The sequence below is a fragment of the Bicyclus anynana genome, chromosome 8 (assembly GCF_947172395.1).
Source record: "Bicyclus anynana chromosome 8, ilBicAnyn1.1, whole genome shotgun sequence".
Lineage (NCBI taxonomy): Eukaryota > Metazoa > Arthropoda > Insecta > Lepidoptera > Nymphalidae > Bicyclus > Bicyclus anynana.
This window is the reverse complement of record NC_069090.1, coordinates 15,272,870-15,290,631: the sequence shown is the minus strand read 5'-3', so window position 1 is coordinate 15,290,631 and position 17,762 is coordinate 15,272,870. Positions and strand designations below refer to the sequence as shown.

The following is a 17,762-nucleotide window of genomic DNA, read 5'->3' as shown; positions in this document are numbered from 1 at the left end:
GGACCTCATTATCCGTAGCTGAACCAGCTAACCACGGGACCAATGAGGCAGTAGTACGTATTAAGACAATCCAACCGTACCTTTGTTCGGCTATCCTCAAGTTTCTCGGTCTGCCGGCACAAGGACTCCAGCAGCACCTGCTTCTCATCAGCCAGCCGCTCGTTGTCGGCGTGCGCGTCCGCCAGCTGCGACTGCAGGTCGGCCAGCTCGGCCAGCGTCGCTTGCAGCTCTTCGCTCGTGCTGGAGACAAGCAGATTCTTAACTCGTATAACATTCAGACGAAATAAGATGAACGTCAAAAAATTTAATAACTATTATAGAAACGCTTATTTTTGCAAACCTTAATGTTAAGGAGAAACTTTCTAAACATTTGATGAGTAGGTACATTGTTATGAGTTTCTTCGAGTACAGGTGATGTTGGTGGTGCAGATTGCACGACGTTATGCTGCTCAGTGCATTAGTGGATTTTGTAAAATAATGTTTTGTAGGAAAGTAAAACCCTTACAAAGGCGTTGTATTGTACGTAATTGATCATAAATTGTTAAGTGTGGGCATGGAGAACTTGCCTGGTAAAGGCGAGTGTTAATGCATTCTGAAGGGTACCTTTAAACCTACAAGGTCACTAGTCCTGAGATAAGCTCGAGATGTTTCCTCTAACACAAGAGTTCAACGATCTGATAGTACCTTGTCGCCCTACCCGCCACGTTATAATAATTGAATTCTGATGGTATGGTTGGAATAAGATAATGTACCTGTAATGATGCTCCTCCATCTGCAGGATCCTGTCCTGCAGACACGCGACGGACACCTCGCTGAGCGAAGAGGAGGAGTGCTTGTCCCATTCCGGCGTGCTCGCCTCGCCGCTGTCGCCTTCGCCCTGGAATTTTAGTTTTGACACTTTGATTTTGACGGATACTTTTAGTTTTTTCTTTCTGAGATTGTGAACTGGTTAGTGTTTAGGTCTTAGGACATTCAATGGATCTATGAGTTCTCACAATTGTAGCTTGCCCCTTAGCTTTGCAACTAGACTCATTTTTATGGAAAGGCAATCCACATGGTTGTTGCGTGGTGAATCTATGGTTCTCCCTCTTGTAAGGAGAGAGGCATCGCCTTAAAAATACTGATGATGACGACGATTACATTATAATTTATGCATATCTTATCTCTCACATCGTGCGCCAGCAGCAGCTGTCGGAGAGCGGAGAGTGCGCCACGCTTACCGTTCTGTTCGTATACTCACATTGTGCGCGAGTGCGATGGAGGCGGGCGCGGAGGAGTGCATGCGGCGCGGCGCGGGCGCTAACAGCAGCTGTCGCTTCTCGCTGTCGGAGAGCGGAGAGTGCGCCACGCCGCGGAGCCGCGCGCGCAGCGTGCCGTTCTCGTCTGCCAGCCGCTCCAGGGTCGACTCGCGTTCTACATCTATCAACTGTACAGCACAACAATAACATTAACTAAAGTATTCTGTATCTCCTACGAGATCTCTCCACCTCATCGCAGCGTGCGTGAGCGACAACAAGCTATCGCTTACCTTTAATCGTTCGAGTTCAGATCGTAGCCTGTCTGCCTCGTTGGCCCGCTCGAGCAGCTCGTCCACTCGCGCGCCCAGCTGCGCTCGCTCCATCATGCTCTCCTCCAACTCTCTCCGCAGAGACTCCAGCTCTCTCACTCCAGTTGTTAGCGACGCCTAAATCGACATAAAGCATAGACTGAGTGCTTATAAATCTTACCAATATGACCAGTCTGTACCTACTATTATAAGGAGTCTTATGTGCTAGTTTCTAGAGTTAGACATAAACAGAACATGGTATTGAGTAGTTACAATTTAGTTTATCAAACTACCAAAGTATTTTCAGAATACGTACGTACATTTTATATTTTCTTTATACAGGATTATTGGACAAAGGACTGCAAACTGTTATAGTTAAAACAAATAAATCTACGAGTATTTTGGAAATTGTTAAACATAAATAATAGATTCTCACCTCAGAAGGTACTCTAGGCCTGAGCTCGACCTCTTGGAAGCCCGGCATGTGGTCGGCATTTAGCATCACCGGCAGGCTGATGCACTCTTGCGACCCCCTGTCGTCTACGGACCCCGTTCCCAACTCCTCCGCGCTACCGTAATCATGAGCTCTGACCTGGCCATCTTCGTACACCTCCAAACTCTCTCTCAATTCCGGGTCTTCTAACACCGCATTGTTGTTTCCTAAATCTCTCTTCTTGTGCGCTTTGTGGAGTTTCTCTTTCGAGCCGAATATCTTTAGCGCCTTTTCCCTGGCCGGTGCTACTTTGTGGTGTTTGGAGTCGAGGCTGGAGACCGACGGGGCGCCTTTTAAAGTGGACTCCTGCTTCCCCTGACTTGGCCCTCTACGGAACAAGGATTTGAACTTCATCATCTTGACTATTCTATATCATATTTCGTTATGGCGTCACTGTTCGATTGTGTTTGCATATCGTAACGGTCACTGCGTCCGCTGCTGTGTGATCGGAATTATTATCGCTGTCTATTGTAGACTATTGTTTTTACGATAACTTCTCACATTAGCATATAAAAGCTTACAATGAGGCCGTGTCTAAACGTGGAAAGTTGGACGAGGAATATTCACATTGATAAATATACTTCGATATAGGACGTAAAAAAAGCGTTGCGCATACAGATGGTAAAGGTGGACTGTGTTACTAGTCTAATACAGTCTATCTTCATGTGAATGTCAGTATTAAAATCAGCATGGATGTGATGCTGATGCTGATGAAACAATGCTGATAGACAATCCGTTAATGTTAATGTAGATTATTATTTAAATTGATAAATATACTTCGATATAGGACGTAAGAAACTGGGTTGCCCATACATTAAATGGTAAAGATCGACTGTATAGAGAGTCTAATACAGACCTCCTTCAAGTGAATGTCAAAATTAAAATCAGCATGGATTTGATGTTGATGCTGTTATTCCATTAATGTTAATGTTGATACTTATATTCGCAACAACCCTGTCAGAGATATAAAATTTTATATTTATATTTTTATTCAACTAACGAAGGAGAGTTATGTCTTTTTCTAGCGTATATATGAGTATGTAGGACTGTCTCATTTATTAGCGCATGATATCTGAAACCGATAATTGGGTTTTTCAAATATTGTGTTGTGTATTGACTCAACAATATCTATAAAGATTAGTGTGAGTGAAACACGACTTTTTATAGAACTGTTGTCTTAGAACTTTCTGACACTTAATTAACGTAGGGTATATTATTTATATACCAGAGATTAGACCGAATAAACAGACAAAAAATTAAATAGGTTTATTTGTTTTATTACCGTGTAAATAACTGTAAGTACTTGAGAAAACAAAGTTAATGTGGAATCACAGACAGACACTTTAGATTATTTTGTATGTATTGATTATATTTAATACATTTTCTTTCATTTCACTACAATCTCTAATCAATCTTCCGCGATCTGTCTGATAGCATATATCTACCTATTTATTGAGTGTGTAGAAAAGGTGCCTATCAATGTTATGTATCTACTAAAATAGCTTCCTATCATGATTTCTTGGTCACATTTGATAAATTATAATGATAACTAATTAGGGTGACCATATTTTATTTAAAAAAAACCAGGACAAAAAGATTTTTACGAAAATTAAAACAAAATAACACAAACGAAAATATACATTTAAGCAGAATATATTATTATTAATTCAAATTTATATTTTTAAATTATGAGGATTTTAAAAGAGCAACTGCTGGGTTTCTTGCTGATTATTTTCAATAAAATTTGTTTTTCGAACCAACGGCATATTTGATATAAACGATGATTTGATTTGATTGGCCGCCGTGACCAAAATTCGATAGGGAAGACATTCATATTTTAATTATAAACTCTTATACTAGCCGAATTATCCGGATCTCAGTTAAACGGATTGTCTGGCTTGACAAGCATGATCCCTGGAACTTTTAACAATATTATCATTATAACACATTCCCGAGACGCATGGCTACCCTAATGAACTAAGAGTGTGTAATGACTAGACCTTCCTTATTTTACAAAAGCTAAAACTCAGCTTATACTCCTAACGTAAATAAGTTCGGTAGGACACTACTGAGTTTTGAGTGGGTTCAAGATTTTGAAACCTGATTTTTTTTTATTTATTTTAGTCTTTACAAGTTAGACCTTGACTGCAATTCCACCTGATGGTGTCTGATCTAAAATGGAAGCGGGCTAACTTCTTAGGAGGAGGATGAAATCCACACCTCGTTCGGTTTCTACACGACATCGTACCGGAACGCTAAATCGCTTGACGGTACATCTTTGCCGGTTGGTTGGTAACTAGCCATAGCCGAGACATAGCCGACCAGCCAAAGGACAATGAAGTGCTCAAGTATAGAACACATATTTTTCCATTCAGGCGAAAGCAACAAAATAATCTTCAAGAGCCTATTTGGCAAAGCACTGCCTTCAAACCGATCATTAGAAAGGACATAAGTACGATGTTATTTCTCGTTTTTTTTTAAAGATTTTTTTTAAAATGAGGAGGTCTGGGTAACTCAGGCTCTTGTTCATTAATAGGTACATACATAACACGTGGTATTGATTGTCGGTGTGGCCTACGTAGCTCTGAGTCAATTAATTGTCTCCACCGCACTGTGTATCTAGTAGGTATATCTACATGATAGCATGTTTACGAGGTGCGATTTTGTTGCGTAATTGAAAACAGGTTTATTATTTTGTGTTACACTTTATGACTTGATACTAATATAACAATATAATACTCGTATTTTATTATTTACGTCCTCCTTTAAAGAGATTATTTTATTCATAAAAATAAAAACAATATTTAGGGAGTTCTTAAATAAAGAGCTTCGAAGAAGATCGAAATTAGTAATTTTGTATAAGAACGTCAGATTTTTAGGAAGTACGAAGTTTGTAGTAGGTACACTATTCTGTGGTAGGTAAGTACCAGTGGCGAAGGATAAAATTTAGATGAAGGTAAGCCGTCCCAAAGAAAAGGAAATTCATACAGCGTGATACAAACTCCGATTTCTCATATATCTAGATAAAGTACAGTACTTTTATAGGTAACCCGGCGGGAATCGCCATGCATGATCTCTTCGCCTCTGATTACTCGTAGTACCAAGTCGAGTAACCGCCGAGTGTAGTCGAGTGCAATGGTAAATCGTTGGTCGAGGGATGTGCTTCCGACAGTCCTGGATTAGTCAATTCTAATTCTAATTCAGGGCATAGAGAATTCCGTCTAAAGACCAGAGACGATCGGGAAAAAAAAATAAACCCTTCGGAAAGTCCAAAAACTAATAGATACTGTTGAACTAAGATAATGTTGTCCAGACCCCATCTAGCATGACATAAAGGAGGAGGAACAAAACATACAATATATTCTACCTAACGATAGTCAAACAGTCACTTGGCGGTACGTCTTTGCCGGAAGGGTAGTAACTAGCCACGGCCGAAGCCTCCCACCAGCCAGACCTGGACCAATTAAGAAAACCTCAATCGGCCCAGGCGGGGTTCGAACCCAGGACATCCAAATTGTACGTCCACCGCGCATACCACTGCGCCAGGGAGGCCGTAAAAACTCGTAGGTATAACTAGTTGTTTGCCGCGCAATAGTTCCAGCACGTATGTGTGGAACTACACGTAGGGTTCAAGGTTCAAAATCTACCCTCACTTCACTCTAATACGAGTGAGTACAGAGTACTTGCGAGTATATCGGGAGAATCACTATAAAATACAGTTCACTTTATGTATGAAAGTGAAACCCATACCTCTTTTTAAAACATCGTTATTCGTGTCAAATTGAAAGTGCAATCATAGTAAGTGTTCTGCAATTGAATCAGTGGGGGAGATAGGGGAGGTGTGGTCATTCGGCCCTCTATTTGCATGCGGGCTGGGGGAAACACGTCCGTTGTGGGGAAGAAACTAGATTGATGGAATATATACGCGTAACAACCGTTTCCAATAACCCTTTTTGATGTTTTTTTTACTATTTTAATTTTATTCAACTTGTAGAGCTTATTGTACTCAGGAAAATAAACATCCCTACATACCACATATATTGCATAACCATTTATCTTTTCTGTTATAATATGTAAAGGGTTTCTTAGTACTAACTAAAATCAGGTCTTTCAAAAAAATTGTTAAAACAATATTAATTTCGTGTAGAGCATGGAATAAGGGTCCGTAATATATCGATATTAATTAATAAAAGTAAAGGATTTCTTTTGACACTTAATTTAAAAATCGGGTTTTTTTTAAATTTTAGTACAGCAAGTACCTAACATTGTGACAAATGCTGTATTAAACGTCAAACTAATTGTTAGCCAATTTTTGTCAAACGCTCCGTTTGTAAGGAATTTGTTAACGTGACTTCATGAAACAGTTGAAATATAGACATCATGGCCGACAGGCGGTTTGGCTCGTATTGGAAAAATATATAATTTAAAAATTGAAATTTTCATGCCAAATTACGTCTCAAAAAATATAATATTTTTTTTTCAATCTAGTAGCACGACAATGAACAATTTTTTAATCAAATTCATGTGCTTTATAGATTGCTCTTACATTGCAAAAAGGCCCTGCCTACCCTGAGGACTTAGTACGAATATGTATTGGAGCAGGAATTTTCTATTTTGTTATTGTACGAATAGTGCATACTCTAGTCATACACCTTGTGTACGCCACTTTCCATGCCGTAGCACTAACTTGTTACTATATTGCTTCATAGAAATCATGAAAGATAAAAAAAGGAATATAATGAATTTTTCATAAATATGTACAGACATTCACACCTCATTCGCTTTTATTATACACAGTATAGATTGAATGGCATTCCTTGATCAGAGGTATCGTTCGTAGGGTGACAACAATTAATTTACTTTTAATCAAAATATAGTTAAACTTTGCTCACGAGATTATCGCCAAATGGAATGTTGAGTAATTTTCAGTCAGTTAACAAAAATAATTCATCTTTATCAACCTACTTGATTGACAAACAAATCATTATTTAAATACAGAGCTTCCCTCGTTATAGGAAAGAGGATCTAGAGCTTAGACGCAACACTGCGCCAATTCAGGTTGGCGAGTTACTATTGCGAGTATAATATTCAGCGGCGTGCACTTAAAAGATGCATAAATACACTACATACTCAGAGGATTAATCATGACCCTTATAGGAGGAGGAATCTTCCATTGTACATTTTTTTACGTATAGTGCCTACCCTAGTTCAAAACCACTAACTTTTATTTGTAAAAAAAATGGTTTTATACATGTTAATAAAGGTAGTTATATTAAAGTAATTCACATTCTTAATAAGTACATGTGTCTAGTAGGGTGGGACTTATGATTCAACCAACAACAATTACTAGAAATAGATAAAGATGGACTTGTAACTATTCAACAGTTATAGATTACTGATGTTAACCTAATGATCAACCATACTGATAAGCCTGTTCAGTTGGGTTATTATATTTAAAAGGGAATATAATTCAAACCACGTTGTAAACCTGGCGTTTAAAACGAATCCTTTATTTCAATTTATACTTGGGGAATTGAACTTTTCTCTTTCATATAGAATCACACTACGACCAATAAATAGAAGTGGGTCATCATTTTTTTTTTCTGTTGTTAATTACCAATTTGGTACTTCAAAAGATTACGATCTAGCCTAGTTATGTAACTAATTAGTGATTTAACTTTAACCTAAATTTATAATAAATTATTACTATACTAAGATAATGTGCAATAACTTAATCTTAGTCTTTCACTAACTATTACTTTAGGTCACTTTCTTCACGTGATCTTCCATAAAATCAAATAAAAATATGGCAAAAATATTACGTGCGCTGCGTAAGCGGCTAAATTAAAGCAAAAAAAAATATTTAAAACGAAATTGTACCCCTTTAAAAGCTCTAATTCGTAGGCGTTCGCTATAGTTATTATATTAAACTAGCGGATGCTCGCGACTTCGTCCGCGTGAAAATCGATATAAACTTTCAACCCCTATTTCATCCCCTCACAGGTCGAAATTTCAAAAACGCTAGAACAAATGTTTAATTATGTCTTGTCGAGTGCTTAAATATAAAGTTTCATGGTTTTATCTTTTAAAATTAAGAAATCCCATACAAACTTTCAACCTCTATTTAAACCTCTTCATCCCTTTTTTCGCAATAAAAGATAGCTTATGTCCCTTTCTCAGGGTTTAAAGATTGTCTGTGCCAAAATTCATCAAAATCGGTTGAGAGGTTTAAGCGGGAAAGCGTAACAGACAGACAGAGTTACTTTCACATTTATAATATTAGTAGGGATTCATCCATTAAAGATGTATTTTTTTTATCTGACCTTAAATAGTGACCTCAAACGCTCGGGACAGGTCTGCATAGAGGCGAGCCCGTGGTCACCCTACGGCTAGGAATGGGTGAACGACCAGCCGTGGCCGCGCTCCCCGTCAGATCCAATATGGAAGCTTGAATCGCACTTTTATTTCTTATTCACTGCGCATTGCTTCAGTGCAACCGATGTACTGGTACTAGAACTGTAGATCAATGGGTCGGCTCACATATTTTTACCCGACTGCAAGAAGGATTATGTTTTTCGCGTATCGCGCGTATAAATTATACTAAAACTAAAAAGAAAATAACAAGCTCAGTCCAGAAGTGTAGAAAGCAATTAGAAAACAGTCGGGACCTATTAAAAAATGTAGACGAAAATCATTCTATTCAATAGAATAGGTCTTGTTTAGTAGATAGGACTGTTTTCTAATTGCTTTCTACATTTATTTATTGTGTCTGTGTGTCATACTTTATTTATTGTGTCTGTTTTTACCTTCCTCCTCTTATTCGACTATTGCTTTGGTTTTATTCTAAATGACGCCGCACGGTTTCACCTCCGTGGTTCTCGTTCCCGTAAAAAAACGGGGATAATATATAGCCTACAGCCTTCCTCGATAAATGGGCATCTAACACTGAAAGAATTTCCTGAGATCAGTATTTCCTGAGATTAGCGCGTTCAATCAAACAAACTCTTCAGCTTTATATATTAGTTAGGGTATAGATATAGAAGTATAGATTTATTTTAGGTACATAGACAAGTACTTAATTGAAGTCCGTGTTGAGTTTTAGCGAGGCTAACAAATAGAGATTCAGTTTTATACTATCTGGCGTCCGTGATTTCGTTCGCGAGAGAATCAGTGTAAGCTTTCATCCCCTTTTTAAACCTTAAAAAAACACAACTTATTTTAAGGGTGAATTCTGGATAATGCGTTACGTATACGTTTTTTATGTTATTTTAGAAGTTTGATTTTTTAAGGTTTAACCCACAGATTAAAGAATAATGGGCACGGACCACGACTGTGTCGTAGCCGTTCCAAATACAAAATTCGAAAACGAATACATTCTCCAGTCAGTACGACACGAAGCGTCGCATCAGTAATTTTCAATATTATTCAATAAAATTTTAAATATTTTAATTCACAAAAATTAAAGAAATAAGATGGAGTATTTTTTTTGTTTATAATTACTTGATTATTATAATTATTTACGTAATTGTTGTTATTGTTGAATTTTAAAATACAAATTAAAGAAAAAGTTTGTATATACTTCAAGGAGACGCGTGTCGTTCGTTTTTTTATGTGTTTCGCTGGTTTCACCACGCTGCTTGTCTCTCAAAGACTCATTCTGAATCATCTTTATTCTGTGGTTCAACCCTAAAAATTAGTAACATTTGAAGAAAAAATCACTCTCTGTAACTATCTTAAGACCGTTAGTAGTCACCGCGCCTAATGCCCTCTCGTCTCGATTTCGGTCTAGATTCTATTGTATCAGTTATTTATCGTCTCATTCGCTCTGCGGTTGGACAGATGTATCCAAGGTTATTGGCATTTACATATTTATTCATACAAAGTAACATCTCACATTAATCATAACTTATGAGTTAATTTTATAGTTATGTACTTACAATAACGCAAGTATGCCGCTCAAAATTGGCACAAAATGGTTACCTACGAAACTACGGAGTAGTCACAAGTTATAAATTAAAATTTTGAAAGTCCCCGATGCAAACTAGGCCTGTGCCACGTCGATTTTTTTTCTACAAACGCTAACGCTTCAAAAACTAACAAAATATAGGCCTGTAGCCAAGTGGCATGTCGAATCCTTCCTACGATCGCAAACGCTTCGAAAATTTCAAAAATGTAGGGTAATTAATTAATAAAAGTCATAAAATTATGTATTTTATCAATTTTTCTAAACGTCAAAAACGCTGTCGTCCATTTCGTCGCACAAGCGACAAACACTTTAAACCTTAAGGTTAAGGTTTAGTGTTTACGCGACGTCATGAAACGATTAAATATAGACGATCATTGTCGACAGCGTTTTGACTCGTACTGTCAAAAAAAGTATATAATTTTTTTTTTTGAGACGTGTATAGAACACGTCTCAAAAAAATGTGATTTTTTTTTAATGTAGGAGAACTATAATGAACAATTTAACACCATTTAAAAAGTGTCAACCAGCCTATTGGCTACCTAACTTACTAGGAGCATAGGCTGACAAACTTTCAGCTTTGGTAAGTACGAGTATGTCTGGCTAGCGCAGGCTCGTCCGTATATTTGATGTTATTTAGTGGCAACAGTTCAACATACTCGTGTGCGACGTGAAGCAATCATTTTGTAATGCAGATAACTATTTAGCAAGGGAACGTTACGCGTTTTGCACGCACGGGCATAACATTCGCTTTTACCATTAGTACAAGATCCGGCATAAAAAATTATACTCTCATCTGTTATTTATATGGTATAACAAATAAATGATAGAAAATATTCACATTGATACGTTGCAAATTGATTAAATTGCAGCCAGATACTATTATTATATGTATACTGTGCTATTATCTACCTAATTGATATATTTTTTTAATTTATGTAATCTACTTTCCTCATTGTTAAATTAATAAAATCGTACCTAGTTGAAAGAAATAGACTTAAAAATGTAAGGTTGCCTGCTTTCACGCTGCAATTGTGGGGTTGCTAGACATAAACACTTGATTACCCAGTAAAATGAAAGCTTATTTTATACTTAATTTGACTGTATTAAGATGCCTTTGAACTAGTTTATAGTTTCCTAGATTTTGTATGAAATATGTGTTTGACCGCTGACTATAGTCGAATATTGAACTCAGCGATCTCTTTTGAAGTTTCCTGTGATACCATTTTTTATTGAATCAAAAATAGTGATGTGACAAAGTGAACGATCATGATTCACTCAATATATTCTGAACCAAATTAGTAAATAATTTTAATAAATAACAGTTACATCTGTTATTTATTAAGAAATTTCTCAGTCTAAGGCTTAATAATAAACGTAAAACCTATTTTGAGTCACAGTGATAAAAATAAAATTATTCTAAGACCTTATTTAATTTGACTTATCTCCCATGAAGAACAAACAACTAAAGAAGTTAACAGAAGAATAGCAAACGGCTGGAAGAAGTGTACTGGTCACTAAAAGAAATCATGAAATGTAACGAGCTAAGCATGACAATCAAATTAACTGCAGGTAATCACTGGAGGAGGGTAGCACAAAATAGAACGGAGTGGAAAAGACTGGAGGAGGCGATCATCAGACGATTTCAAACTTAGTGTTTGCGTTGGCTTAGGCTCTAGATATTTGTTTTAAATTGTAGTTTTTTGACCATCACAGAGTCGAACATTTGAATAGTCATTGTTTATTCAATGCAAATAAACAAACAATGAAATCTTTCCCCTATATAATATTAGTATCTATATTAAGGGTTTGTTACAATACTTACAACACAAGAACGGCTGGACCGATTTGGCTGACAATTGGTGGAGAGGTACCTTAGAACCAGGAGGACATAGAAAAGGGTACTTAGGGTAGGAGTAGGCTTGAGTAGCTTGGCTTAAATTTTCAAACAGGGCAAATAGGTAAAAAATTGATCAATTACATAATTTACACAATTTTTCTTTCAACCGTCTGTCACTAAGCGCTATGATAGAAATTTATGTTCAAAATTCCTCTTTGAGAGTGAATGATCTGGGGCACTATTTTTTACCTATACAGAACAGGACATCACTATGACAATAAATATGGTATCATTATTTTAAAAACTGACATTAACATCTGTCAGAAAATTCGCACGATTATTGATTATACTATAGGCAACCTTTATGCAATGTGTCACTGTGTGTGTGTGAATATTATTTATCATTTATTTCTTATCACTAATAAATAACAGATGAGGGTATATAAATAACAGTTCCCAAGGTGCTGGATTGGAGGCCCGCACCAGTAAGCGAACTCGGTACACCTCACCTGGTGGGTTGCAGGGAGCCGCTGGATGTTGGCGTCGCGAGATTGTTTTGCTTGGAAGTCCATGCAAGATGTCTATGTTCAGCAGAGGATGTTCATCGGCTGGTAATGATGATGAACGATGAGGGCATATATTTCTGATACCGGATCTTAGACCATATGCATTCATTAACGTAACACCGATAGGCCTCTGGAGGTTCAGTAATGCATATTTTATTGTTATCTAATCGTAACTTCCTTGTTAGGCCCGTGGTTAAGTGGTTTCGGAATTCGGATCACGAGGTCCTGGGTTTGAGTCCTGGATTTTTTTTTATCAGTTACAAATTAGCACTTGATGATACGTGATGATGCAATCTAAGATGGAAGCGGGTTAACTTGTTAGTTTAATTTAAGGCGTAGGATGAAAATCCACACCCATTTCGGTTTCTACACGACCTCGAACCGGAACACTAAAACGTTTGGAGGTCGTTTACCGGTAGGATGGTAACTAGCCACGGCCGAAGCCTCCCACTAGACTTGGATCAATTAAGAAAACCTCAATCGGCCCAGCCGGGGCTTGAATCCAGGACCTCCGTCTTGTAAATCCACCGCGCATACCACTGCGTCACGGATACCGTCAAACCTCCATCCTCCTCCGGATTCCCCATCTCTCGATGATGAATCCGGTTATACCAATTATAATATTGTATGCTTTTTTAAAAAAGAGCAACTGTTGAGTTTCTTGCCGGTTTCTTCTCAGCAGAACCTGTCTTCCGAACCGGTGGTAGAATCTTTACAAATAGTCAACTGACGTGTCAAAAGTGCTTGTAAACTGAGCCTACTTGAAATAAATGAATTTTGATTTTTTTACCACTCAATTATGGTTAATTTTACGAACAGGAAAGCGTTAAAAAAAATACAATGAAATTCAAGGAGTTTCGTCAACCCGATGCTCATTATAATTTTATCTATGTATTACAAAAATGTAGTCATACATACATACATGTATACATATGTATGTATACATTACAAGGTCTCGAATTATGCGCATTGTAACTTGTATTGTATTTTGTGCTATTCAAATATTTATGTCGTGGGAGAAGTACATATCCTTCCATACATACTCGTACATTTCAGTATAGCCTGCACCCCTAGCCAAGTACCACGTCGATTCTCTTTCTAATATCGCTAACGCTTGGAAAACTCGAAAAATGTATGGGAATGACAGATCTTGATCACGTGACCTGTCGATAGCAAATGTCATTCCCATACATCTTTCTAGTTTTCGAAGCGTTAGCGATCGTAGAAAGAGAATCGACGTGGCACTTGGCTAGTGGGGCTGTACCTTAACCTAAAAGATTTGCTTAACACTATCCACCACGTAGTCAGATAACAATAATTAACAGTGATAATGTATCAATCAATAATATATATAATAGGCACCTAATATATCTAGTATAGCATAAAAGATATTTTATGCTATACTAGATATATTAGGTGCCTACATAATCACCGCAATGTGATCCGCATTTAGCTACATCACTAAACGAACACATGCAAAGTTTTGTGTTTAATTCCATTATATATTTATGTACATCTTTGACATGTAACAAATGTCATCCAGTTCACGCTACACGCATCATCGCTACACGCAACCCGGCCCGCGCGCCACATTGGGAGTGTTACGAACGAAGTTGCCAAGGTATAGACTGTCGTTAATAATTCTTAAGTCACGTGATTTCGTAACCTTTCCCTTTCCTGGTTATCATAAAGTAGGTAAATGACATTTACCAATTGACAATGTGATTTTTGTTAACAAGCTGTTGTTTTGCAGCCGGGTTCTGCTATTATTTTTTTTTTTTATTCTTTACTAGTTACCCTTGACTACAATCTCACCTGATGGTAAGTGATGATGTAATCTAAGATGGAAGCGGACTAACTTGTTAGGAGGAGGATGATAATCCACACTCCTTTCGGTTTCTACATGACATCGTACCGGAACGCTAAATCGCTTGGCGGTACGTCTTTGTCGGTAGGGTGGTAACTAGCCACGACCGAAGCTCTCCACCAGCTAGACCTGGACCAATTAAGAAAACCTCAATCAGCCCAGCCGGGGATCGAACCCAGGACCTCCGTCATTAAATCCTTCGTGCATGCCACTGCGCCACGGATGCCGTCAAAATTAAGAATAAGCCAACCAAAACAATTTACTGACGACTATTCAACCTAACTACATAAATAATATTTAACAATATGTTATCAAGCCTTACTGTACAGTGCGTCATAGTAGCAATAGGCTATATTCGATAACGTTTATTTGCCCAAGTGTGACCCAAGGATGTGTTTCTTGGGTACAATAACAAGGTTACCCGACCGCGATCACAAGTCACCTCGTAATACGTAACGGATACTCGAGCGTTCGACATTCAAATTGGCAATGTATTATTTTTAAGCATACCCACAATTTTATCGTGGCATAACAATGGATATACCTATATTTGTAAACATCGACGAGGTTCTTGACTAGGGTAGATATTAAGCATACAAAATGAAAAAATCCTTCACTAATACAGGCTCGTAATGAGTCTTCAGCCCCGGTAGCCCAATGGCACGTCGATTCTCTTTCTATGGTGAAAACTAGAAAAATGTATGCGAATGACAGATCTTGATCACGTGACCTGTCGATAGCAAATGTTTGCGAAGCGCTTGCGATCGTAGAAAGAAAATCGACATGCCACTTGACTACAGGGGCAGGGTAGGTAATGAATTTTGGCATCTATGGAGCGCAAATAGTTTGAATCGGGCTACAATTGTACTTGCGACATTTTGTCTAGACTTGACAATCAAAGCCAATTGAGTGGGCATGTCTAAATGCAAAATCCTCTGGCGTTACCAGTTGTAATGTTACCAGAGGATTTTGAATACTTTGGCCATTTAGCCCGTCGCCTTCGCGATAACCTGGATAAACTAATAGTGGTATGGGCAAGGTGGAGGGCAAACGACTACACAGCCGATCAGCTACCCGCTGGTCTGACCAGGTTAAGTTACTCACTGGCCTTCCTGTAACAACAGCCATTAGAAAAGCTGAGGACCGGACTGTGTGGAGGGAAATTGTTAGCAACGCATCGACGAAGAAGAAAGATCGCACGCAAAAATCTTAAAAACTACTGAATTAATTTCCATACGATTTTCACTCATGATATGATATGGCTTAGGGTACATCTACACAATCATTTTTAACTATTAGCAACCATTGACTTCTTGAAGATGTCTTGAGCCCACCCATTGAGGGGTCGAACACTACTTTCGGGTGTTTTGTACATAGCCCCATTGTATTTTTAGTAACTCATGCTTGACTAGGGCAGTAGGTGAGTGCGTTACAAAAAAATGTAATCGGGCGAGGCGAACGGACATTGAGAGGAAGAACTAAAGAAATTTTTATCTATACACAAAAAAAATACTATAACAGACAGACATATGCGTGTGATAAACACACAGACATATCTGTAACCCTAAAAATTACTAAGTATCATAGTATATTGTTATTCTTACGACCTACTCTTGGTTAGGCAGCAAACCGCAGTCAAAACAAAAAAATAAAATAGTTTTTGTGTTTTGTGGTTAATAATATGTGTAAGTATCACGTAATTTGAAACGAGCAACGGTACCTTAAATAAAAACAAACAAATGACAAATAATTTAAAAATTTGCTAATTATTATTACTTGATATAAATATCAATAATCAGAGAGCTATAATCGGTGGTAGAATGGTTACAAATAGTCAACCGACTTTTCAAAAATGCATGTAAACTGAGCCTACTGGAAATAAATGAATTTTGAATTTTGGCGAAAAAAGGGTAAGATTGGGTAAAAAAGTTGCAAAAATTAAAAAAAAATATATACTTATTATCTTTTATTTAATGGCGATTTTTAGCATTATGAGCTAAATCTTGAGTTTTTTTTTAACTTAATCCTAATACTTAATTAAATCTAATAAACTACTCGTTAATTCGTTATTTGTATACCTACCCGTAATTTTACATACCGTAGCTACTAACTACGTATAAAAATTTTGGACTGTTTTTACTTACTACTACTACTACACTAATCTTCTATTCTGTACATATGTATTTCGTGCTATTACTTTTAGTTTCAGCCTATATTTTTTATCATTTCATTGTTTTATCTAACGGGTTAATAAATAGTGTCATCCTCTTCCCACTATTCACTAATGAAAAGGACAACACCATTTGCGAGCTGTCAATTCGTATTCTTTTTTCGAACGCAAGAACTCGAATGTCACGTTGTTTTAACCAGTAAAGTGAAACGTCGGTTTTCTTTTTTACTCGATGCAGGTTCAAGATAACTTTTCAAAGACATTAGTTGTTAAACTGGATCTAGAGATCGAGATGTACGTACATACGGACAACTAGTAGATTTAATGATGAGAACTTTTTGCAACTTCTCGACGTCTGAGATCTCACTTCTTGTAAATCAAGAAATAAATACATTTATTGTCCTACTCTTGATTTAAAATACATGGATCATATTTTTCAGAAAATAACTATTTTAGTTACTTATTTTTATTCTGATTTAAGTGCCGCCTTAATGGAACCTCAGACACGTCACCAGGGGGTTTGGGCGAGCGCAGAAGCATCGCCTGATGGGGCCCGAAAGCAGAAGCAGAAGAGATAGGCGGAACGACTCTACAAGGGCGTCCCCTTTGGTTTCTTATACTGTCAGCAAGTTTGAGGACACACATTCTACGTAGCTAAATGTGTACAGTTATTACTGATTTGTTTTTCCCAGAGTACTCTCTATGTTCTATGTCCTAATTTGTTTTTCCCAGAGTACTCTCTATGTTATATGTCCTAATTTGTTTTTCCCAGAGTACTCTCTATGTTATATGTCCTAATTTGTTTTTCCCAGAGTACTCTCTATGTTATATGTCCTAATTTGTTTTTCCCAGAGTACTCTCTATGTTATATGTCCTAATTTGTTTTTCCCAGAGTACTCTCTATGTTCTATGTCCTAATTTGTTTTTCCCAGAGTACTCTCTATGTTATATGTCCTAATTTGTTTTTCCCAGAGTACTCTCTATGTTATATGTCCTAATTTGTTTTTCCCAGAGTACTCTCTATGTTATATGTCCTAATTTGTTTTTCCCAGAGTACTCTCTATGTTATATGTCCTAATTTGTTTTTCCCAGAGTACTCTCTATGTTATATGTCCTAATTTGTTTTTCCCAGTGTACTCTCTATGTTATATGTCCTAATTTGTTTTTCCCAGAGTACTCTTTATGTTATATGTCCTAATTTGTTTTCCCAGAGTACTCTCTCTATGGTATAAACTGTTTCACTGTTCAAAAAATTTTATAGGGTATAAAAGAACACGAACCAAAGTATATACCTACTAATGTTCTAATGCATGTTCT

General features: G+C 37.2%; 2 protein-coding genes across 15 annotated transcripts in view; one reads left to right on the top strand and one right to left on the bottom strand.

The window, feature by feature from the left end:
* The window catches only part of LOC112053158 (inositol oxygenase-like), a 200,511-nt gene that overhangs the window by 30,510 nt on the left and 152,239 nt on the right, over positions 1–17,762 (top strand). The gene's annotated exons all lie outside the window — the stretch shown is intronic.
* LOC112053155 (cytospin-A) overlaps positions 1–17,762 on the bottom strand; it is a 74,137-nt gene that overhangs the window by 18,880 nt on the left and 37,495 nt on the right. For 8 of the 14 annotated variants that reach the window (XM_052883296.1, XM_052883299.1, XM_052883301.1 and 5 more), the window contains exons 6-10: positions 1,983–2,367; positions 1,529–1,684; positions 1,241–1,426; positions 753–877; positions 81–240 (exon numbers count right to left, since the gene is read on the bottom strand). In XM_052883296.1, coding sequence (XP_052739256.1) covers positions 81–240; positions 753–877; positions 1,241–1,426; positions 1,529–1,684; positions 1,983–2,367 — 1,012 coding nt within the window. Of the gene's footprint in view, positions 1–80; positions 241–752; positions 878–1,240; positions 1,427–1,528; positions 1,685–1,982; positions 2,478–17,762 lie in introns of all 14 variants that reach the window. The other 6 variants (XM_052883305.1, XM_052883306.1, XM_052883303.1 and 3 more) reach the window with 2 other exon arrangements.